The sequence below is a fragment of the Spodoptera frugiperda genome, chromosome 18, assembly GCF_023101765.2.
Source record: "Spodoptera frugiperda isolate SF20-4 chromosome 18, AGI-APGP_CSIRO_Sfru_2.0, whole genome shotgun sequence".
NCBI lineage: Eukaryota > Metazoa > Arthropoda > Insecta > Lepidoptera > Noctuidae > Spodoptera > Spodoptera frugiperda.
The window spans coordinates 10328729-10353581 of record NC_064229.1 but is presented as its reverse complement, the minus strand read 5'-3'; the positions used below and the strand labels follow the sequence as shown (position 1 = coordinate 10353581).

General features: G+C 35.2%; 2 protein-coding genes across 3 annotated transcripts in view; one reads left to right on the top strand and one right to left on the bottom strand.

The window, feature by feature from the left end:
* Positions 1 to 19089, top strand: part of LOC118278224 (myosuppressin) — a 39291-nt gene extending 20202 nt beyond the window's left edge. The window contains exons 1-3 of one of the 2 annotated variants that reach the window (XM_035597350.2): positions 4227 to 4487; positions 18046 to 18239; positions 18561 to 19089. In XM_035597350.2, the coding sequence (XP_035453243.1) occupies positions 4474 to 4487; positions 18046 to 18239; positions 18561 to 18652 (300 nt within the window). In that variant the 5' untranslated portion in view covers positions 4227 to 4473 and the 3' untranslated portion in view covers positions 18653 to 19089. Of the gene's footprint in view, positions 1 to 4226; positions 4488 to 18045; positions 18240 to 18560 lie in introns of those variants that run through there. The other variant, XM_035597351.2, reaches the window with a different exon arrangement.
* Positions 19090 to 20206: 1117 nt separating this feature from the next.
* LOC118277793 (uncharacterized) overlaps positions 20207 to 24853 on the bottom strand; it is a 38940-nt gene continuing 34293 nt past the window's right edge. The window contains exons 20-22 of the mRNA XM_050700248.1: positions 24697 to 24852; positions 23938 to 24042; positions 20207 to 23215 (exon numbers count right to left, since the gene is read on the bottom strand). Of these exons, the coding sequence (XP_050556205.1) occupies positions 23165 to 23215; positions 23938 to 24042; positions 24697 to 24852 (312 nt within the window). The 3' untranslated portion in view covers positions 20207 to 23164. The remainder of the gene's footprint in view (positions 23216 to 23937; positions 24043 to 24696; position 24853) is intronic.

The following is a 24853-nucleotide window of genomic DNA, read 5'->3' as shown; positions in this document are numbered from 1 at the left end:
CCCAGACCCGAAACAACAATTTGCGGATCACACAAAGACTTGCTTTATGCGGGAATCGAACCTGCTACAAAGTGCTTGATGTCTTTACCCAAGTCATACAATTAAACAATATTAATCTAAAACATATGGGGTTTACTCATACTTTTAGTTTTTATACATACTCATACTTTTGGTTATTTTGTCTGGTATTTGGCTTTAGACTCTACCCCTATTACATTGGAACTCATTATTCACTGGAACAAAATTTCGCCTCTGCCTCTCTTTAATAATACCTATAGGTATACCAATAATTATTATCTACTTTATGATTCACTAGTTTCTGTTAGCAGAGCGTTCCTGTGTGATAAAAAGTTCTATCAGCGAAGTCAACTCATACCCTGTCTTTATACCAAATTTCATCAAAATCTGTTCAATAGTTTCAGCGTGATTGATGGATAAACATCCAAACCAACAAACGTTCACATTAATAATATGAGAATAATGTGATAACTGCTCTACTTTAATAATAATACCTAAGGGATATGAATCCTACCTACATTTCTAAGATCCAAAGCCTTTTTTAATTTCACCCAAGATTGTGGAATAACCCAAGTGTCGTTTTCCTCTTCCAAAGATGAGGTGGGTTTTCCCATGGCTAACTTAACTGTACCCATGAAAGTTATGGTGTTTAACATTTGATAGCAGTTATTGACGTTTTGGTAACCATTTCAAGAATAGGGATGATGACGGGGTATGAAAATTAAACATCTATTTAGTCTGTCAGTTAGGTAATGAAAAAATGTTAGACACGTATTTTTTTATTTTGTCATATAAGATAACAATACTTAGATAAAACGAATCAAAGTTTAGGAGTGGGGACAAATATGTAATTTCTACGTATAAAATGTACCTAGAAGTGACGTCACGCGATATTTTAAATCAATACCTAACTGGCGGGCAAGATAGGTTTTTAATTTTTGTACCCCGTCATTCCTATTTAACTATCGTAAACCTTGATCAAAATAGTAATTAAGTCATTAGAAGTAAAGCTTAACTCTACTATCCCTTTTGGAGAAGTACATGCACAATGTTATATAGACTATGTAGTATATAAGTATCTATACTTAACCAAAGTCCAAACTCCGATTGTCAGTTAAACAGTTAAACTTACTAGCTATTGTTTAATTTGAACTCAAAACAGACACATGTCAAGATCCTCTGTTTGTCTGTCCTGAGAATAATTGGATGAGAATGTTTTCTGAGAAACCGACACACAGACGGACGGAAATCAAAATATTATCGTAATAATAATGACACGTGCTGCAATCGTCAAATATTTTAGAACAATATTCATGTGCTTATGATTCATACAAAATATAGAACGCCAAACTGAAATAAACCTTAAATTACTTAGATATAAGGATAAAATTCGAATAACATAATTAAAGAGGATTCTATTTAATTTTTCAATGAATCGAAATTGCAGTGCACAACACGAGTAATTAAAAACCAGTTTTATTACAAAGAGGATAAAGTATAAATTCAAATGGCGGATAAAAATAGAATCGTTTAAGGACAAATGCGTTGGTAAGATAAACGCTGCATTTATATGATATAAACTGTATCACAATGAGATAAGGTTCATATTCGCATATTTAACTCTAGTCAAAATTTTTAGTGCACAATAGATAGCACGAAAATAGTGATGCGCGTTAATAGAACATTTTGCGTGCGTATGCGCACGTACGCATGCAATAGTGATGTGCATATTCGCTGAATGATGTGTTGATATCGATAAAATGTAAACCCGTTAGTGTTGGGAATCCCGAGCATAAATTGATACCTTGTAGGTAGGTATGAAACCGCTTTTTTTTCACCGGGGTGAGTAACTTTAAGCTTTTTGTTTTTTTTTTCTGAGTCGAAATGGTTATAGTCAAAGGATCATCTATTTGATTGATTATGGTATTAACATTCTATAGCCCTAGGTTTTGAATCATATTTATTTTGTTAGAAAATAAAAACAACATTATGTTCATCTAAAATAATTATTTGATCGAAAATAATACAGGTGTACAAGGATATTAAATAAACATTTAAAAAAAAAAAAATAACTTTAAAAAATAAATACTGTGTAGGAGAAATAAACACATTTTTATTATCATTGTCCTTCTCTCCCTCATAGAAACAAAAGAAGACAAAATTATATTATAATATCTGTTTATTTCACTTAAATCCGCAACAAAAATGGCGTCACAACAGCGTTCTAAAAAAATTATTTTGTAACCAGAATAAAAATAAATCTGTGTTTATTTTTAAATCACCCAAGCTTCTTTATCACACAATTGAACAATAAAAAGCTATAATTACATTATATTTCCTTCTTAATATTATTGTTTCAAGAAATTTATCTCATAACCATAAATTAAAATAAGAGAATGAGAATTACAAAGTACGTTTTATTATATCACTGGAACGACTTGTGTGATAACATGTAATGACATTACACATCGTTCGCAATAACAAAACGTTTCGTGAAGACAACAATAGATTTTTATTGAGCCTTTATCAAGAGCTAATTATACTGTTAATGTGTAAAGAAAGCTTTTATGAATAATATGAATAATGGTTGCTTTGTATGAATCTGTGTTGCATCATTTTGTTGTGAGATATAATTACATATTTTGTTTTAACCTTCCTTGTAGGAAATATCCTTAACTAAATATTTGAGGAATACAATCGATTGTCAGTTAGAGTCATAAGGATAAAATTAATAAATAAACCTTTTTTAAAAAAGGTTACCGTCTTCAATAGTTAAAATGCTAATTCCATTTTTTTAAGTTGGGTGGTATACCTAAATCTTTCTCCTAAGTCTGAGAAATACGTTTGAAGGTAAGTCCGTTAACGTCGGTCACCGGTGACCACCACGGCGTTCAATGTGTTAATAATTATATTTTTTTCAAGTACTGTTAGATTTACAAGACCCCATAAAAATTTGCCACAGACGTCATTCTCAAGGCACATGTTCAGGGAAATCCCACAATTTCACCAGACCATTAACACACTTTTTGAAAAGCTCTCTCATGCCTTATGTGACGTCAACAATTAGTGATGTCAATGCTTCTCATATTTAAAATCGATTTTAACTTTTAAAATCATCGATAGTTTCCTACACTTGATTATCCTTATCCAATTAAATTGTATTTTTTATTTATTTATTTGGACATACAGTTATTGCTACATAATTAAAACTAACTTAAAATTAGATATCAGTTATCTTATGTCAATGCACAGCATTTGAAGAACACCACAGCATGCATTGATAATCTTCAACAAAAAAGAAAAAAAAACCTAACAAACAATTCAAACTAAATTGAACTCAAACGACTCAGCATTAAAACGTCATCTACAACAAAAAATCTTAAAGAATCCGTCCAATAAATATGCAACAGCACCTTTCATTCTTGTCATCTTACTAATCGACATTTTGCCAAAACTTCCAATTTCACAACAGTTGCCACAATGACGTAGGATCCAAAAGTCATTGATCGTAAACTTGATCTGAGTCAGAATCCGACCAGCGATCAGGTCAAGGTTTTAGAGCCATTACCGCATCTTACGCAACGAATGCATTTATGTCCGTAATGCAAGGCCGGGCTATTGAACTGTATTAATTATATTATCGCTAAATAATATTTCTTTTATAAGTCGATTGAACTATTTGTGTCTGTGTGACTTTTTAGTACCACTTTGTCTGTTTGACATATGTGTTCATTCATATGATTTTCAGTCAACAATTTATAGATCTTCCATGAAATAAAAATAATTTAATCCGTGTAAAACAGTCACATGCTGTGATATAGTTCTCTAATCTCTGCAGAAGAGGGCACCCAATTCAGCATGATTAAGTCAGGACCTTGCACTAGAACAACAGTTTCTAAAATTCCAACTAAATGTCGTAATATACTCCCTAAACTGAATACCATCAAACGTCATCATTAAAAAATAAATAACCTCGTGACGTTAAAACCATTCCTCCAAATAAATATTTAAACCGGATATGACAAAACGAACACACACATCACACATCCCTTTCCTTCCTCAACATTTGAAAAGAGACAAAAAAAACTAACAATAAGTCATTTTGTATCCAAGGAACTTTTTTTCGGAAATTCTATCGACCGCAGAGTGAATCCCTAAGCAGTGCGTCAGATAGTCGGAGATAAAATAATGCGTACTCTCGCGCAGCCTCCAGTGACCAACGGTCATGCGCACACGCAACATTAACGACATGTCGTTCAACCGTCGATAAGTTTAATTATAGCACATCACTATTATATTTTTCTTTTTAATTAATTGTGCTTATGATCGAGTGCTTTAAGTTATTGAATAATTTTATAACTGGAAATATGTTAGTCTCGTGAAGTTTTGTGAAAAACATGTGAAGAAGTGTTTGGATTTTTTGTTTTGACTGGATTTTATTTAAAAGGATTTTTAATGAAGAATCTTTTGTAAGTATTCTGTTATTAAACGTGTATTATAATAGTAGGTAACAATACAATACCTACATCCATTGAATATGATGCTATAGGAAAAATATAAAAATACATCTGAACGATAAAAATATAATTTTCCCTATAATATAAAAATAGGAACAGCATACGATTTTTTCCGCACTTTCCATCCTATGCAATAAAAAATCTATCGATAGATTTCAATAATACCGCGCCGCATCACTTTTTCCGCATTTCTCAGCGTTTACTAGCATTTTATTGTTACTCCCGATTTCCGGGCAATTTGAATAATTTCTCCCAACGCAATATGTGGTTCCCTTATGAATTCTTGTGGCGAAATCTACATACATATACACAGACTGACATAATGATATATATTACTATGTATTTGGTTAAATGAAATTGAAAATTCGTGTTTAAACGCTTCGTTAGTTAGGAGACTTTATTGGTAAATCGTTGTATCTAATTTTATCCTACGTTTAAACTTAGACAAGACTTAGGTTAAGAGTTAGATAAACGATGTACTTATTTTATTATTTTAGTGGCATGCACAGCTGCACTTGATTGCAATTACTAGAATTTAGTAATTAATTTTGCTTTAATAAATAGACATGTTGTATGAAAGTAGGAAGTAGAGTAAATTTCTTATCTAGTTCTTTAGCAAATTTACTATTTAAGTGTAAATTTAATACAAATAAGATTATGAACTTTCTTGAACCAATTCGGCATATTCTCAGCCGACTAGACACTTTGGCAATGTGTAGAGATGCATATTCCTTTATAAAAGTCTGGAAATGCACCTTACACTCCTCTGGTGTAGCGGGTGTCCATGGGCGGCGCTGATCGCTTACCATTAGGTGATCTGTGAACTCGTTTGCTTCCTAACCTTTTTTTTTATGGAATAGGAGGCAAACGAACAAACGAGTTCAACCTATAACAAAATTGAATTTACTTTATAAGTTAGGCAGACGACTTACGTAGAACTAATATATTTAGCCTTTCCCAGAACATATAAAGAAAACTAGGATTACTAATGTTTGGCTAGTAGAAAAACTACATAGTTCCACGATATTAAAGGGATCGGAATGCTACCCTAGTTTCTTAGTCTCGTAAGTCGTAATTTCGTAAAAGGCGATTTAGATTAAATACGGTTTCAGTTGGATATATTTGGAAATACTACTCACGTCTCGGTCCAGTCTAGGAACCAATTGTGAACAATTCGAACAATAGTTAGTTAGCACTCGTACTTTTATGTCATTTGACAAAAGTATATAAAAAACCCATTCTAATCACAGTGCTTTTTTATCCTGGTTACAAAAAATCGCGTGAATTGCTTGATATTTCTATTACAAACTCTGGAAGTACGAAACAGAGTCTAGAATTGCTTAGTGAGTTGTTCAGTTAGTCTAAAATTATCAGACTACAGCACTAATAAAACAACTGAAGAAAAATGGCTGTAGCTAACGTAGACAGCTCATTCATGATTATAATATTACATAAAGACAAAAACTTAAAACCTAATACAACCCAAACTAGTACCTATTATTAAGTCCATAAGCTATTTATTGCAATACACACAACTATAGATCAAATCAATGCAATGGCAACATACATCTATTTGCCAGCATAAATTTATGTAATACATGCATTGAGATCGTTCGGCAGTTTGTTTATATTACACATAAGACATTTGTGGACTCAATGCGTTCATAAGTCTTTGTTAATATAAGACTTGGCATTTGATGTGACTTCACTTGTGTAGAGTTTAGATTATTCCTTAAACAATGTTTAAGTGTTATGATCATTAAGAAAACTCATCATTATCAGCAGTCAAATAGACTGAGACCTCCTCTACATAACTTGGGTTCCATAGTCAAAGTCAAAATCATTTATTTCAGCAAGACCAAGAAGGCACTTTTGAACGTCAAGGCAAAATTCAGTCTGTCGGTCAGTCCTCTAGTGAAGCTATTTGCTCGTTTCAAAGTTTAGATTCCTATGGAGAAGAACGAGCAAGAAACTCTATAGGTTACTCTTTTTCAATCAGGTTTACAATACAATTCTTGGTTTACATTTAATCTCTACACTATGTAGATAAGCAGGCATGTTAGAGATCACAGTTTCATAACAAAGTAGATCCCTTACGATACCATCATCATCACCATATCAGCCCTAAGATGTCCACTGCTGAATATAGGCCTCCCCCAATGACTTCCAGATAGGCTGGTTCGAAGTAACACCTTATAAAGAAATCTAAGGCCGATTGAAAGCGACGAAGAAATAAAGAAATAGAGATATGATAAAATCAAACCATAATATCTTTACAACATCCGCGTTTAAAAAAGGCAGCCTAGATAACTGATTTGTGAGAATCACGGACCAAATAGGGCAGCGATAGATAATAAACACTCTATAACTCTGATTGATAGGAATGCATTGAGAATTAGGGCAACGATCGACATTTGTTTATATTAATTGATCGATGCCTGTATTTGGTAGTTGTAGTGTTATGTATGCATTGTCGTGTGTTATGCGATTTATTGTTTATCTACATAATATTTAATGTTTAGTGCATGTGTGTAGAATAATTAAAGAATTGGAATTGTGTGGATGATTAGTACTAGATTTGTTCTTTTTACTAATTAGATTTTATGTTTGAAAATTAACCAGTTTTACATCAGCAGTCCATGCTAATCCATTACTGGCTTCAGGCCTAGACCTCATCTTTGAAGGCTTTGGCATAATTTCCAAGATTGCTAAGTGGGGTGGAGGTTGAAGTTTTAAAGGTTCACGACTCAAGTTTATCAAAAAGAGAAAAAGAGTACCTCTTTAGAGTTTCTTGCTCGTATTTCTCTGTAGGAATCTACATTTTGGAACGACCAAACAACTTCACTAAAAGACTGACCGATAGACAGAATATTTTTAAAATTACTTATAATATTGGCTTTTATGTTCAAAAGTGCCTACCCGGACTTTTTGAAATAAATACCTTTGACTTGTCTGGTATGTGTCAAACATGTAGTCCCTTAGTGGACTCTTATGATTCTCACAAGAAGATTAAGAGTCGTGGCATTATTATACTCTGCTGTTATCACACCGCTCGGCAAGAATTAAATAATTAACTTTATCTAAATGGTATAAGCCGGCAATATAATTTATCTATAAACATTATTGGGATAGGTCATCATTCACACACATTCTTAAACCATTCATTATTCACTTTCAACTTAGACAGATAAGATTAAGTAAGACATTAATACATAATTTATCACAAAGGCAGCATTTATGTAGATAATGCAATATGTTGGTACTTGTAGTGGTTGTCAATTCATTGATAAGGCAGGGCTTCTCAACTTTCGGACCTTAGGATGATAAGTGAAGAATTACATACTTCATCATCATCATCAGCCTGTTCTCGTCCACTGCTGGACATAGGCCTCTCCAATGGCACGCCACTGAGCTCGATCTTCAGCTTTACGCATCCAACCACTACCAGCCACCTTGCAGATATCGTCACTCCACCTAGCTGGAGGGCGCCCTACACTACGCTTGCCTAGACGCGGTCTCCACTCTAGAACACGTTTACCCCAACGGTCAAATGATACCTCTTACCCTGGGTGACACGAGTCAGACTCTTACTGACTAAAAACCACCCCGTTCTTCCTGCTTCGAGGCGGATCTACAGTAACTCCTTGTTTTTCTGGAGGCCTCTGATAATAATATAGAGTTGAGTAGCACTGCGCCAGACACATCAAAGCCAGAAACAATAGTTATCATTGAGTGCGTATCGTTTGATGTCTGGCCCCTTATCAGCGGACAATTGACCTGGTTCATCACTCAGATATTATAATGATACTGTTATAAAGCTTGTTTTGTAGGTGCTAGGTACATACCTTCCAGATCTTTCATTGTCTGCCCCTTTATCGTATAAATAGATAGGTACTCGTATGTCGATTTCGGTAACAATATACCTTTTATTTGAGGAAGTGGTTAACAGAGATGATTATGTGTTATGTTTTTATTTTATATTGATGTCTTAATTAATTATCAATGTACATAAACTGTGCGGCGAAAGAGCCATCAGAACACCACAGATGGGCCCGAGTAGGGTGTTGATGCCTGGTCCGTAGCAGCAGACTACCTAGCGGGTTTACCGGGGTCTGGTTCGAAAAGCAGGAGAAAGAACGGGGTGATTTTAGTTAGTAAAAGTCTGACTCTCCCTCTCGCTTCGAGGATGATCCCCCCCCCCTCCCTGAAAAAAGTGTACATAAACTAAGTAATTAAATGCTGAACGAAAGAGTGTTTGGATGATGTCACGAGAGAATTAAGATATAGTAAAATATAAAACAGCTAATCCATAATATACTTAAACATTTCGAGAAACACATATACCTACTTATCCACAAACACAGCTCTCCAAAATATCACATTTTCAGACATAATGACCGACTTACTTTATTTAATCAACTGTTCACACTTTAGTCATGGCCATTGATGCATGGGTAAAACCCAGTGCAAGCCATAGAAAGAATCCACATACTCGTATTTATAAGTCACGTATGACTATAATGTTTCTTAAAACAATTTGTTGTGTGCAAACAATTGATGCAACTCAAATGTATTGTGTGTTACTGGCTGGTCATGTTTTTGGAAAGGGGATTATTTTGTTCGGGGTTTTCCTTGTCATAAAATACAATAATCTGGTGACGAAGCGGACAGAAAGTAGTAAAATTCTCTTAAATGCATCATTTGAGTGTTTGCAAAGTTACGTCTTTTTATGGACAGAGAGTGTAGGTAAAAGTATGCTTGCAGTAGGTACTTAGTCATAGTTTTTCAAACTCAAAGTCAAGTCGAAGTTTTTTTTTATTGTGGGATAACTATTTAAGGATTATTTTGCTAATTATATCATTAGTCTGATTGTACTAAGCTATTTTGAGAACATGAAACTATTTCCAAACTATGATTGTGCACACGCAATTTTAAAAATTTTACGATCTGATGAGTTTTCTTCCGATTTTTGGTAACTGCACTATCGAGAATCGAACCCTAGACCTCATTCTCGGCACTAACGAGAAATACTTCACATTTTCATAATGAAAGTTTTACGAAACATTGCTTTGGTACCGCGGTTTCACTTTCAGAGCGCAACAAAGACATTTTCAGGACCTAGGAACTTGTAAAGCTGAAAGTTTGGCTGAAGTATTCCTACAATGTTGTCACTCTTGGTTTCATTTAACTTTGTATGTGACGTAACATGGTGTTATAATGATAACATATAACGTTATAGACAAGACTTCTGTTGCGCAGTCTGCCAAATATATAGTCCCTTAGTCGGGTATATTATACCCACGGAAAGACTAGTGTTGGTGACTAATGTATTCTTGACTTATCATTAGGTTTAATTTCTTTATCTCATTTCCATATTACATCTACTGGGAATTACAGTGAGATAAATAACTCGGTCGGAAACGAAACCTGAAACCTTTCTAATCATAACCTTCATCCGTATAAAGTTGGCATAAATTCCCTGAATCGATTCCCGATTAAGGCAAAGTATTATAACGTTTCCTATTTTGTATTTAGGCTATCAGTTGTGGCGCCTAAGTCTAGAATTATGGCTGGTTTAAGGTTATAGCCTTGATGTCTATTACATGAGATTCATAATACGTATAATAATAATCTATACTTATATATTATATATAATATTATAAAGCTGAAGAGTTTGTTTGTTTAAACGCGCTAATCTTTGGAACTGCTGCTTCGAATTCTTTTTGTGTTGGATAGTGTATTTATCGAGAAAGGCTATAGGCTATAAAATATCACGCTTTGACCAATAGGAGCTGAGCAGAGCGGGTGAAACCGCGCGGAAGTAGCTAGTAATAGATATAGCTTTGCCTTATTGGTAGTGAAGTATCAGTTTCCAGCTTATATACCCTTAGTACGAGTTTGCTTTACGTTAAAAGTAATCGAAACGAGAGCGCGTTGGACACTCTGATTGGTTGGTTTATTTGATCCGGCCAATCAGAGCGCTGAACGCGCTCTCGTTTCGTTTTTGTTCAACGTAAAGCAAACTCGTACTAAGGGATTTCAACAATATGTATAACATAGTAGATATACGTATATGTAGGTATGTAAAGGGATAATGAAAACTAACCCTCATTACTTCATAATTAGAGTTCAGAATTAATTAGAAGACGATACTTTTGTTAAAATACAGTCGTTATGTACAGTATGGCAGCCATTTTTAGATTTAATAGGAAGCTATAGACATAACATAATAATTATTATGATTTTAACTTAAAAAGTTTGCTGATCTGGTAATGATTGGGGGAGATAGGTTCAACAGTCTTGTGACTGATTTTTTTATGTCATCATTTGCCTTTTCTATCTCACCTGCCTTGGGTGAGGCGAGATAGTGTTAGACTGTTACTCACTAAAAGCCATCCCGTTCTTACTTCTGCTTTTTGAGCCGTAGCCCTGGTAACTCGTCAGGTATTCCATGATGATGATGCCTGAGCAAAAGTGTCCAGAAAGGCAGAGGTAGTACAGGCCCTATAGACAGGGTAATGTAATAATAAGAGATTTTCTATTGCCATTTACGTTACGGGTAAACTATTGTAAAATTTAAATAAAATTATTAACCTGTTCGCCACCACTGTCTACCTATAGCCTCTTTAATAACACACCACTTAGTTCTTCGACCACTACCAGCTAATTTATGCTAATCCACTATTATTGCTAACCTATTAAACTTTATTTATTACCTACATACACATTACACATATTTCATTTCTGTTTTCGAACCAAAACATTTATACAACCGCTCGTAGCTCTTTGATCAGTTAACCAGTTAGACAGATCTGTGTCCTTAGACTGGCACTGGTCCAAAATCTGGGTGTTTCTGGAATGCGGCCTCTCGCACCCAACCGTTTAAGTGCTAAGCAGAGTTGGACAGAACAAAAACAAACAGACAAGATGGTATTTCCAATGAATCAATGTTGGTTTTATTGTCTTTTTAGTCGTAGCAAGATATAAATATTTCTATCGTTTGAATACTGAAACGTTAGTCAATTTTAAGTTGTAGTTAAATGTCGTTCTATTTGTCTTTTATAAGAAACTTATAGAAACAGAACTATTTCTGAGAGTGTCGTAAAATTGGGTGACGTTTGATTATTTTAGTAAAAGTCAACTTTCGAATTTACCAAGTGATTGCACATTTCATTGCACTCTTCTGTATTCTTGTCGTTTAAGAGAAATATAGTCAAATCGGAATCTGATAAAATGTGTTCATATTATAACTTTCGCGAAACAAACTAAATTAATTATTATCAGTAGCAGCGCGATAGTCACCGCATCATGTGTCGCCTAATGCTGCTCATGAATATGAGCCTCTAGCATAGCTTGCAACTAGTCGAGTTCCTCGTCAAATAATTACGTGACCGTATTTTTTTTTATTAATCCCATCATTAACAACTTTGTCCAATCAAATCTCCATCGTCAACGACATGAAAAAGCCGGTCTTTAGTAAGAAAAATCTTCAAAATACCACCACAAAATTGAGTTGAACATTCTTTAAACCACTGGAGGATAATTATAAAGCTAATTTGACGTGGCAGGAGTAAATTGTAGGCTCTCGGCAACAGGTTGGTTACACAGAACTTGTTTGGGCTCGCGAAACTTTCTTTGGACATGTTTCATTTTAAACAATGCCGTGATTTGAATTTTAATTCAGGTGTTGGTCTTTGGGAACTTTTTTCTGTATTGTTTCTCCTTAAGTACAATGTCATTTTTGTAGACGTTAATTGGACGTAATGGAGTCTTTCTTTCTTTTTCTTTAAAAAAAACGTCGTCTGTTACTAGGATTTTCTCCTGTGTCGTGGGTGCGTTTACAAACGTATAAGTTCACATACATATGACACCCAGACCCGAAACAACAATTTGTGGATCACACAAATAGTTGCTCCGTGCGGGAATCATACCCCCACCAGCTGTGCAGTAAAAGGCACGTAATGGAGTAGCTAAGTTGAATTTTTTTTTATATTCTTGCCTAATTATTCTTGCAAAGATACCATGTATACCACCCAATGGGACCATTTAAAGAAGAAGAAAAAAACACAGTCACAGTATTTTAAAATACATCTTATTCTTTAGTCACTCGAGATCGAGAACTTGTAATGATTACTTGGTAGGAAACGTTTACCTATTCATAAAAGACATACCAAGTTACCTACATCCCGCATTCAAACACACCGCCCACAGTTACCGCGGCTTATCCTAAACCCATCCCACGTGCTTTAGTTCCTTTGAAACATTATTAATTAACTAATAAATAAAGCTTTGAGAAGTTGCAGGCTTTGGAAAAATCTCTCTTTTATTGGATAACAGGCTTCGCAGTACAAAGTCGGGAACAAACAAGCCTCAATCCCCCATAATCTGTCGTTGGCGTATCAACTCAAACTTTGTCACAAAACAACCTATTTTTGTCGTAGTCGTATTATGACTTTGGCGTAGTTTAACTATGTAAAGTGGCGTATTGAGATATAAGTTGTAAAGTTTAGTAGTTTTATATTTGCTTATTTGAATAATATCTTACAGTCTTGTTGGTTATTTATTGGTAGAATGGGGGTTAAATAAAACATTATTAGGGAGGATTTTAAGTTTAAGTCTTTGACTGCCAATAAAAAACTGTTGAAGGCAAATCCTCCGCTAACGTCGGTCACCGGTGACCACTACGGCGTTCAATGTATTAAATATCAACTGTATTCTCGAAAGTGGGCTTGGGTAGCACTCTTGTATGAGTTTGAGAGAAATCTTTCCTTAAATCATCAAAAATTATTGCTGTTCCGACTCAAACATTTTGAAAATCGTCCATAAGTAAACTTTAACACAACACATCGTAGCCAACTAATAAACAATCTTATTTACGACATGATTAGGTGTAAAACAGATTGTGTTTTGTCTTAATGAAATGGAATGCATTCTGTATGCAGTTTATTGCCACATATTACAAGAGTTACTGCATTTATTTGTGTGTTTACGAACTCTCGGTGACTGTGGCGTGTGTTCTTATTTTAATACAATACGACAGAAGTTTTATTGGTCTAACTTTAGTCTTTTCTTTAATTTAATAATGTTTTTTTTTTAAATAGTTCTTCATAATTCTCATTCTAGTAAAGAGTTTACTGCTAAAATCGCTCATAGTATTTATCATCATCAGCCTATAAGTGGCCACAACTGACCAAAGGCCTCTTCTCACACGGAGAAGGTTTGAGCATTAATCATCACGCTTGCTCAATGCGGGATGGCGATTTCAAACTTAGAATTAGACATTATAAGCCCTCACAATGTTATCCTTCACCGTTTGTCAGCGGTATCTAAATAATCTTAGAAACACATATATCTTGGAAAAAGTCAGACTGGTACTTGTAGCACTCACATGCATTATAAGAGAGCGTCTTATACCACCAAGTCACCTCGACATCATAGTATAAACGTTTTTAAATCGAAAATACCACAAACTCTATAAATACCTTATTGCATTGCTTTTTAGCATAGTAGCATAGTAGATCCAAGCAATATTAAGTAATAATGCCACAAAAATATTTAATAAAAAACCAGCCTTAAAACTACAAACACGAAAATATATTCAATTTCAAAGGGGGAGGGTTTTTAAGAAATTGTATTTAAGTTATATATTTTTTCTGAGAATAAATAGTTGGGATGTGTCGGAGGTCGCACCCTATGACCTCCGGGAGGAATGTGGTCCTCTCGATACAGATAATAAAACATTTTATTGGTTTTATTTCGTACACAGCCGATTTTTTTTTCTTTACAAATTGTTATGCGATAGTTCGCTTTGATATTCGATAGCAGGTGACACTGAACGTGGTGAACCGGGAAATATACCGTGACAAACAAGGATTGTTTTGTTTTTCTGTGTTTTATATGTGGTATGTTTACCTACTTAGTTCCTTTTTGGTCTACCGGCTTTGTACCTTAATAACATATTTACAAATGGCGTTGTGAGATGCACTAGCTGAGTTTGGCAATACACCAAATTGTTTCGATAATGAGGTGAACAGCAAATTGCCCAGAAAATGGAGTGCAAGACTTCGTAATAAGAGGATTTGGTCTGAACGCGAACTACTAACACGATAGTCTGACTTATTAAAAAATGTGTCTGTCTTGTTATCACGTTAATAAAACGCACTCTCCTACTACTGTACTTAGAGACATTTACCGATTACTTAAACTATTCTTTAGTAACGATTTTGAACAATTGCTGAGGACTAGGTTAAGTAACCATTAAATCTGTTATCTACTACTGCACTCTTAAAACCATAGCCATAGAATTATTACTCAACCCTTAAACTTAAAACCAAATTATAACATAACAGTTACACATCATACTCCTACCTGAAAACATTCATTCACAATAACTTCCACAACATTGTCCCCAAAAATTTTCTCACGAAACATCAAAGAAAAACCCACGTTCGTAACAAAAAAACGTGGTCCTAATCAAATTCCCGACTATTTCAAACCCTCTTTGCTCCTATTACCTAACCTCGGTCAACTAACACCGCGCCTTTTGAGCACAAAAGATATTGCACCCTCGTTACCGTTCGCTTGAGCATTCTCTTTGCAGTTGGATATTATTTGTAACTCTATACTCTTATAAATGTCGCGTTGTTTCACTCGACTCGAAGACGGTTGGGGTTTCTCGCTTCCTTGTTGGGAAATGGTTGTAGTTTTTTGTTTTAATATGTTTGTTTGTTTTTGGATATGTTTTTGTAGTAGGTATGGTTAGTCTGCACTGTTCCTTGTATTGACTAGATTTTTCTAGGTACGGTACGAGGTGAACGAACTCTAATCCTAATGCTAATTGAGACGGTACATGCTTATCTACTCCCGGAGCTGCGACCGGCCTAGCGTGTTGCCGGGGCTCCGGCTTAAAAAGCAGGAGTAGAAACGGGGTGGTTTTCAGTCAGTAAGAGTCTGACACTCGCCTCGCAAAAGGTGGGAGAAGTTAACGGATGATTTTTCCCCTTAAAAAAACATACTTACCTATTAGTTCATCATTATTTTTGTAGAAACCAATAGGGAAAGCATTGCAAAAATAACAGCAAAGAAACACATCATCATTATGTGATGTCATTTTGCCTGACACAAACTTAACATTTAAAAAAACACCTCCAGCACAGACACCAAATGACATAAAACAAAAAAAGCATCAAAATGACTCAAGATGAATTGGTTCATCCGACTAACCTTTTACGTCAGACTAAAATTATCCTTATGACATAGTAATAAAGCCTTTTGAAGTTAAGGCTACTGAGAACTGGTGCTAAGTGTGAATACAATGACCTGAACTAGTCATTAATTAGTGAATTATTGTTATATTTTCCTGTAACTGTCTCAATTGGTCATCTTAGAAATGTAGACGTCAGTTTTGATGACTTATTAGTTGATACAGATTACTATCACCTTCATCATAAATTTTATTCTTCTCGACTTGAGAATGATGTCTAGTGGAGATTTTGAAAGTTTCTACGCTTTTTATTACGTCTATTTAATAATTAATGCGAGTTCTTATTCTTTTTCCTTCTAAGATAAAAAAATATTGAAGTTTGATTTCTAATTTCTAGCTCAAATAGGTACTCTGAATGAGTGTGTTTGGTATTCATTTATTATTGGCAATCAAAATACTTACCTACCTTTTTGAATTCGGTTACGGCCAAAACGCAGGCCTTATGAAGAAGATTATATATTTATGTGCAAAATGCAGACATTATGGCGAAGTTGTCCATTAAACCGAAACAATAAACAATTAAAAACTAAGTAAGACATTATTTCAAATGAAAACTGAAACATTTCTAGTTTCGAAATCTCAAAACAGTTACAATGCCTTGAAGACATACATAGGTACCACTAACCCGCGGTTAACTACTCGCTTACGACTTAAATCGACATGTCGCCTGCAGACCTCTGCTCCGCCCTGCGTCACCTCGATCCTACTTACCGATGCAAACTATTTAACTCGATTTTCGTCAACTAAAGGATAGCTACCTTAGTCGAGACACGTTTGGAAGTAGTTTACGAAACTTTGTTCGGTATATCGGGAACTAGTAGATAGGTATACGTATTCGATTTTTTCGTGGGCGTATGGAGAAATGAGTAGATGGATTATCAGATGGTAAGCAATCGGTGATGTGATGGCTGTAGACACCAGCGAAGTTACTGTGACAGCTGCCGGAATTTCGAGAACCTAATAGCCGCATTCCCATGGCTAAACTCAACGCAAGTGTTCTATCAGGCCCTGGTATCTCACTCCCTTCGAGCAATCGAGCAAGCTTCGTGGTATCCAACCGAAGCACGACTCTCGCACATGAAAATTGTTCTTTTTGAAATACTCGATAATGTAGTAATCTGTTTTTTCATTAGATGTGAGATCGCTGTATCGTTTATGTTGCCCTAGATTGCAATCGCCTCGTGTAAAATTGCCTTGCAGTCGAATTCAGTTAGCTTAGCGATTTGAACTGAGATGGAGTTTCGTCTTCTTTTTGTGATTCGTCGCCGGAATGGACTAAAAGACTGTTTGTTTATGAGTTACAATTTTAAAAAGTTTAAAGTTCCTACCTAAAGTACCTACATAGGTATCTATTATAGATTTTATACCTACATAGGTATTATAGATACACAGGTATAAAGATAATATCTACTCATACTAAACCCGGAGCTGCGGACTGTCTAGCGGGTTACCGGGGTTTCGGCTTGAAAAGCAGGAGTAGAAACGGGGTGGTTTTTATTCAGTAAGAGTCTGACACTCCCTCTCACCCCACCCAAGGCGGAAGAAGTCATGGGATGATTTTCCCCCCTTAAAAAAAACTCATACTACTTATACAATAATGCTTTGTCAGTCTGAAAATAGACGCCTGTCTCTGGCTAGAATATTTTTAGATGCTAGACTTTAAACACGGTTCCTAACTTAGCTCTAACACTATAAGATGTTATCGCTTTTAGTCTGAAGCTGAAGAATAATATTGGCCGAGTGTCCAGTCGTTTGAAAGCAGTAGTGTGAGGTACCTACGTACCTATGAGTTAAGAGTAATAAGATAGGAACGTAGGGTAATGTCAAAGGACAACGTTTTTGACAACATCCCAGTAACGCATTGCATATTTTACGAAGTGATGAGTTTTATTAATACAAAGAAGATAGGTATGAGATGTCACTGCACATGGGAACTTAGTGCAACCAACATTGAAATATTCGTTTTAAAGCAAGATGCTATTTTTTACTATACGGAATACCTACTTAGGCTTTGATGTTAACTTCAATGGACTTCATATATTTAATTAGCAACCTATACATTACACTGCCTACGAAATGTTTTACACGACTGCGGCAAAGTGTAACAGTAGGCTTACGTTTTCTAAAGTTTATAACAATTTAATAATTTTGTAGACCAGATAAACACATTGTCCCGAATTCTTCCGATAATTCGGGACTTGTTATCAACATTGTTCACTAACAACAACTCCTTTCTTTGTCCAACAGTGGTAATGGTTACTTCGGCGTGGTAGTGCTGTTGGTGGTGGCGTGGTGCGCATGCGTGGCGGTGTGCGCGCCGGCCCAGCTGTGCGCGGGCGCCGCGGACGACGACCCGAGGGCCGCGCGCTTCTGCCAGGCATTGAACACCTTCCTCGAGCTCTATGCTGAGGCCGCTGGCGAGCAGGTGCCTGAGTACCAAGGTAAGGGGATTTGGAAGATATTGTATCTTGTTTATATATGTTTCATGGTTTAGAAAAATGGATAGCCTGATAGTAAGCGATCAACACCGACAACACTAAAGAAGTACCTAATAGTTGATACTTACTTATCTACTACAAGTATAGAAATATGTAGATTTTTCTTTCCTCCAAGTAACTTGTTACACATCCAAGTGCCTTACCACATTTTGTCACTTATACAGCCAAAACTGAAATACACAGTTATGTGACTTGATGCACCTATGTATGACTTGAGTCCACCAATAAGAGTTCTCATTTCTAACGTGACTTGTTCTCCCCCAGCCCTGGTCCGCGACTACCCGCAACTCCTGGACACCGGCATGAAGCGGCAAGACGTGGTGCACTCGTTCCTGCGGTTCGGCCGCCGGCGCTGACCAGTCGGCCCCCCGCCGCGACCACGCCGCGTCCACGCCAAACCACCGCAACCCACACGCAGCGACCAGGCTTAGATTCTTTGCTAATATAACATACGTTTAGTTCTTTACGTTATTTCGTCCAAAATATTTAAAAGTTCCTTTATAATGTAAGTCCGTATCCAAATGCTAGGTATCCCGAACTGCGAAAATTAAAAAAAAACTCATTCAACGTCGAGACGTCAACAAGAGCAGACGTCTAAACCTCTCTCTCCAAATTTAATAGACTAGATTTAGAACTTATTATAATGAAATGTACTTATTGCTAAAAGTATTAATAGAATTTAAGATGTAATTAAACGATCTTGTTGTCAACATTTTTGTGGCATTTCATTTGATAAGTGTAAGAATATTTAAATAATTATTATGATGTTTTAAATAAATAAACTACGTATTTATGACAGCCTTTTGATATTTTCTTATGAGGCTCCTGCTCCCCCATAAAATACCAACATTCACAATTTTATAGCCAATCAATAGAAATTATGAGAGTTGCTAATTAAAATGGACTTTAATACATTGTAATTAGAGTACTAAAACATGATCCTAATGCGACACGATCATATAAGTTTAACTACTTGAGAAATTGTTCTAATAAAGTTATATTAGTTGGAGCTATAAACGCTTCTATCCCGTTACAAACACGGGAGGTTTGGTTGGAAAATTTAATGAAAGACATTAAATAAATATTTGTCATATATTTCGCTCTAGGACACACATATAGACAAAATACATAAAAACTTCGAAATAGCGGCTAGTAAGTACTGTATTTTACAATTAATACGATTATTCAGAATTATAGTATTCGAACAATATTGTGAAAAACGATCACGGCCGCTTTCACCAACCTTTGCTAAATTTGAAACCGTCAAACATTAACTTAACCCAATCCTTAGCAATTGTTTTCGGAACAAAATCGTTACTAAGGAATAATTTAAGTAATCATTAAATAACTTTGAGTGAGTAAGAATGGATTAAGGGTGGTTGGCGGAAACGGCCATTGGACAACCAAAATGTTGTAAATGGATATGAAATTAAGTACATTAACCAGTATATAGGCGAAGATTGGCTTGCGGTAGTTTGTTTTACGCTTTAATTTCACGAAACGTGAGCGCTGAACGCGCACTCGTTTCGATTACTTTAAACGTAAAGCAAACTCGTACTAAGGGTACAGTTACAATCTATTTATCATTGATGAGTTAGTTTTGGCAAGTTATCATTACAAAACATAAAAGTTTAATTGGTAATAGGAAATATAAATAACACACATTTTTACTTCGGCCTTTAAGTTACATAGGACAGAGACAAAGCGATCGACATTTATGACGTTCAGCGCTCTGATTGGTTGTTCAAATTTAACTAACCAATCAGAGAGCTAAACGGGTAATGTTTCGATCGCGTGATCATAAAAAATACTCGCACTAGGCCAATACACGAACGTGTTTTTAGGACAAAATACACAGTCCAACAGTAACTTTTAGTTGACTATCTTCTTAACAGTCAAAATAGTTAAAAAATGTTGCCAAAAGTTTATATATATTTCTTTATAAAAATAGTTAATTGATTCTGCAATTGCAACTCTATAAGCTTACACATAAAATAGCCAATGATTTGAGCTACTAATATAGCCATAAGATAACAAAGTTACACGCAATAAAATATCTTACGACCAAGGTACTAAGGATCATTTTTGTGCCTATTAAGTAATGACAGAAGTTTCTACAAGTATATAATACCATGAAATATATAGGGTGACTGGTAATTAGTGAACGATATTTAAATACGCAATTGTTGTTCCTTTTTTTATTGTGATAAAAATAAATCTAATGAGTATACAAAAAAGTTTCTTTGGGAAAGTTGTTTGTAATCATGAGTACAATCACGTGTTTAAGTATCGTTCACTAATTATCAGTCACCCTATATAAGTATACAAAGCGTGAGAGCATACGACATATATTTAGTAAATTCATAATACGTAAAACTTTAATATAGGTCGAATAAGAGAATAAATATTTACTTTTGGTGGCAAAATAGAAAAAAATTTGAATAAAACTACATTTTTGAGAACAAAGCTAATAGGATCAATTAGCAATGTTTTACAAAATCCATATACGGAACTCACAGAGACAAAGTGGTAATTCCGACTCAGTGCTGCCATCTATTGCGACAAATTCAAAATAAGTCAAAATGTGTATAATGATTGTTTTGCTTTTTTACTATTACTCAATAGGCAACACAGATATTAAATTGAAAAGTCAACAGTAATAGTACGCAACGTGCAATGTCACGTCTTTTATCTCCGAAGGGGTAGGCAGAGGTGCACATTACGGCACGTAATGCCGCTATACAATGTACACCCACTTTTTACCATTTGTGTTATAAGTCCCATGTAATAAGGGGGTAAGCCTATTGATATTGAAATAGTAAGCTTTCTTTAGAAAAGAAATTGTATATTGTTTTGTCACCAAAAGTAAAACAATATAACGATAAAAACCAAGAAAACATTACATAGCACCATACATTCCCACTAACCGTAGAGTTATTTACAATAAATTAACAAAATCATATTTTATTATTACATATATCTACAATACATAATACATACGACATCTGAAGTTAACTGCAGTGACTAAAATTTGATTACAACGCCATCTATTGAGTACAATTAAACTAGGGCCCGACTGCACTGAGGCCAAGCAAGTACAAAGAGGAGATACCATAATGTGATTGTGCACTGTGACACAAAACATCGGCCCTGCCCAATGATATTATAAGTAAAAAGTGTAGGTTATAAGCGCTTAGAAAGTGGCACATTAAAATGTGGACAAGTGGCAACGTTTTTGTAGTATCGGACCGCTAGATGGAAGGAAAGGGGCGTGGTTTGTAACGTCTCGCGTTCCCCGTAAAGTGTCACGCATTATGTTAAAGGGAAATCCAGTTATGACATCTTCTCTTTGTATTTGCTTCATTGTAAATAGTATTTGATAATTAGTTTGTAGATCAAGGAACTATTGAAGCTAAACCTTTAGAAAATCTTCCCAATAAGCATTTTATATGCACATCTGTACCTTAAAAAAAAAGGAATTTGGGCAAGAATAATTTTAGGCCAAGAAAACGTATGAACAACAATGGATTACAATTCCTAATTTATATAAAAACAAGTTCAATTAAGATTTACTTACATAAATATTAACAAAATATTACAATAATAGGGAACAAAGAATTTAACACATTTACAAATCATTTTTGTACGATATAAAGTGTAGCGGGGTCGATTCCCGCACGGAGCAACTTGTGTGATCCACAGATTGTTGTTTCGGGTCTGGATGTGATGTGTATGTGAACTCGTATGTTTGTAAACGCACCCACGACACAGGAGAAAATACTAGTGTGGTGCAACGATTAAAAAATACTAATTTAAGAATTACAAAAAAAGCGTTTCTATGATCTTTGGACGAGATAAGACATATTAAATTTTCTTATCATATGTATCAGAAATTAACCAATAATGTGTATGAACTAAGTTATTTTTAGCATTTCTTTTTCCAAAATAATGGACAAATTTTAATGTATTGAAAAGATAAACGATTTTTACTAAAGATACATCCCAATCATTACATTCCTACAACACACAAATATATCTTACCAAGTAAAACATTTACACTGAAAACAACTGAGTATATTAAACAGTCTGACTTAACCCTAAATTGAATACATTTAGGAAACATGCAATAGGTATTTTTAATACATTTTACAAAAATACAATCGCGTGCAAACATGAAACACAATTTTCTTTCATTGGTATAAGTAATTCGATTCAAAATTATTAATTAAATCTACTTACAAGCGATTTTTAAATATTAATTTTAATATAAAAAATCTCATGTGATTAATTTCACTATATTTTTGCACGCTACTGTATGTTACACGTCGATTGAGCTGGATTCAAAGTCTCGCCAATGATAATGATAGAAATCAGTCTGCAGCAATAGATTTTAAACTTTATTACAAATAGATAGGGCTGAAAATCGATTAACGACGACAACGATGGACGTTTAGCAGGCGATTATAGTCTTTAATAGTTTTTTTGTCATTAATAGATTTCTAACTTTATTACAAAAGGGTAAGGTTGAAAATGTATTAAAAGAAATTCATGACTTAGCGACCGATTTATATCATTTTCAATGGCGAGACTACCAGCATAGTAAAATAGACCTTGATACCACGCAATAAAGATCATTATAAAAATTCACAGACGTGCTTTTGACTAAGAGAAGCGATTAAAAGAAACTCCTACATTAAAAATAAAATTAGTTTCAAAAAACCTTATAAAATAAAAATCACATAATCGGAACACAAGTTAGGGCGATAACATTTCGAAAATCAGCAAAATAATGAACTAGGTACCTACGTATAATAAATTACAAATATATAACAAGTGTCATAGATATGTCATGTTATAGTTAACAGTATTCAGTATGTTATATGTACTATGTCGCCTCCTACGGACAGAAGACATTGACCCTGGAAGAGAAAGGATATTGTCATATAATTGGTCAAAAGTTTGCTTGATGTACGCAAATACAATTTGTTAGAAGACTAGCTGATGCCAGCGGCTTCGGTCGCGTGGATTACGGACTTTGCAACTAATAAAAGTAACCTAAGTTACTTTTAGTAGATCAGCTACCTAAAGTCCCGTCAAAATCTGCCCAGCCATTTCAGAGATTAGCCAGAATAAATAGACAGATAGATAAAATTTATAAATACTATTATTTTGGTGCATGTATCGTATGAATATTGATGCATATGTAATAAACAACAGTTATATATTTGTATAATGAGAGCTACCGTTTCTAGGGTTCTGTAGCCAAATGGCAAAAAACAGAACCCTTATAGATTCGTCATGTCTGTCTGTCTGTCCGTCCGTATGTCACAGCCATTTATTTTTGCTCACAATATGATGCTAATTAACATGGCGTGGGATTTGTTCGTCTCTTAGAGAAGTAGCTGGTGTCAAATGATAGGCCATTTGATTGTATACAATTTTGAAACTGGCATCATCATCATCATCATCAATTTCATTATCATCATCATCATCACATCAGTATGACGTACCATAGTTACCGACGTCATCTAGTGAACAAAAAACGGCCTTCATTGAGACTAACCGTAGGGTAAGGTATAACACATATACCGACAGTTTACGTAATGGTCAGTAAAGCCGCGGGTAAAATATGATTATTTACCTGATTCTTATGCGCATTGTCTTGCAACATGAGCTGCGTGATGTAGAAGGATGTGAGCGCGTTCCCGCCCAACGCCGCCGTGTACGCGCGGACTATCGCCATCACCTAATGTGAAACCATATTTCTGAGAGTTGCGTTTAAATTACGAGTCCCGTGTAAAAGCATAAAATATTAAAAAAAACTGAATGAGATCTGGGTATCAAACTTCAGATTAATTGTGGGGCTTTCGTGCATATAAAGTTTCTCTAATACTATAATTATAAATCCTCCATACTCCATACTTTCTAAATAGGTTTATCATTTAGTCAAAAAAGCATCATTTAGCCAACTAGAAGATTATCTATCATATCAAAAGATATGCATAAAAAGGGCTCCAAACAAAATAAATCAAAAATTTATCTGCAGTAGGCAAATCTCATATACATCGCATACTCTGCTGCAGCTGCGCATCTTCTTTCCATAGCTACATAGCTTAGTATCGGTGGAAACTGTCACATAGTTTCACAGCTTAGCTATTGCATCTTCATAGCATCATTATCTCTGGTAGAAAAGCAGCCTTAGGCTATTGAATCCTGATCCGGAGCTGCGGACTACCTAGCGGGTTTACCGGGGCTCCGGCTCGAAAAGCAGGAGACGGAACAGGGTGGTTTTTAGTCAGTAAGAGTTTGACACTCCTCTCGCCTCACCCTAGGCGGGAGAAGTCATTGGATGATTTTCCCCCTCAAAAAAAGGCTATTGAATCGGTTGTTAGTATCTCACCTCACAAGTGAATGTATGCAGGAACCCGCTAAGCCCGCCAAGTTCCCTTACGGCCGTGGTCTCCCTGACGAACAGTAGGCGCAGCGCACACAGGCGCCGCGAGATACGACTGCCGCTGATATGGGACAGGGTCGTTAGGGACACTGTCGTCGGGACC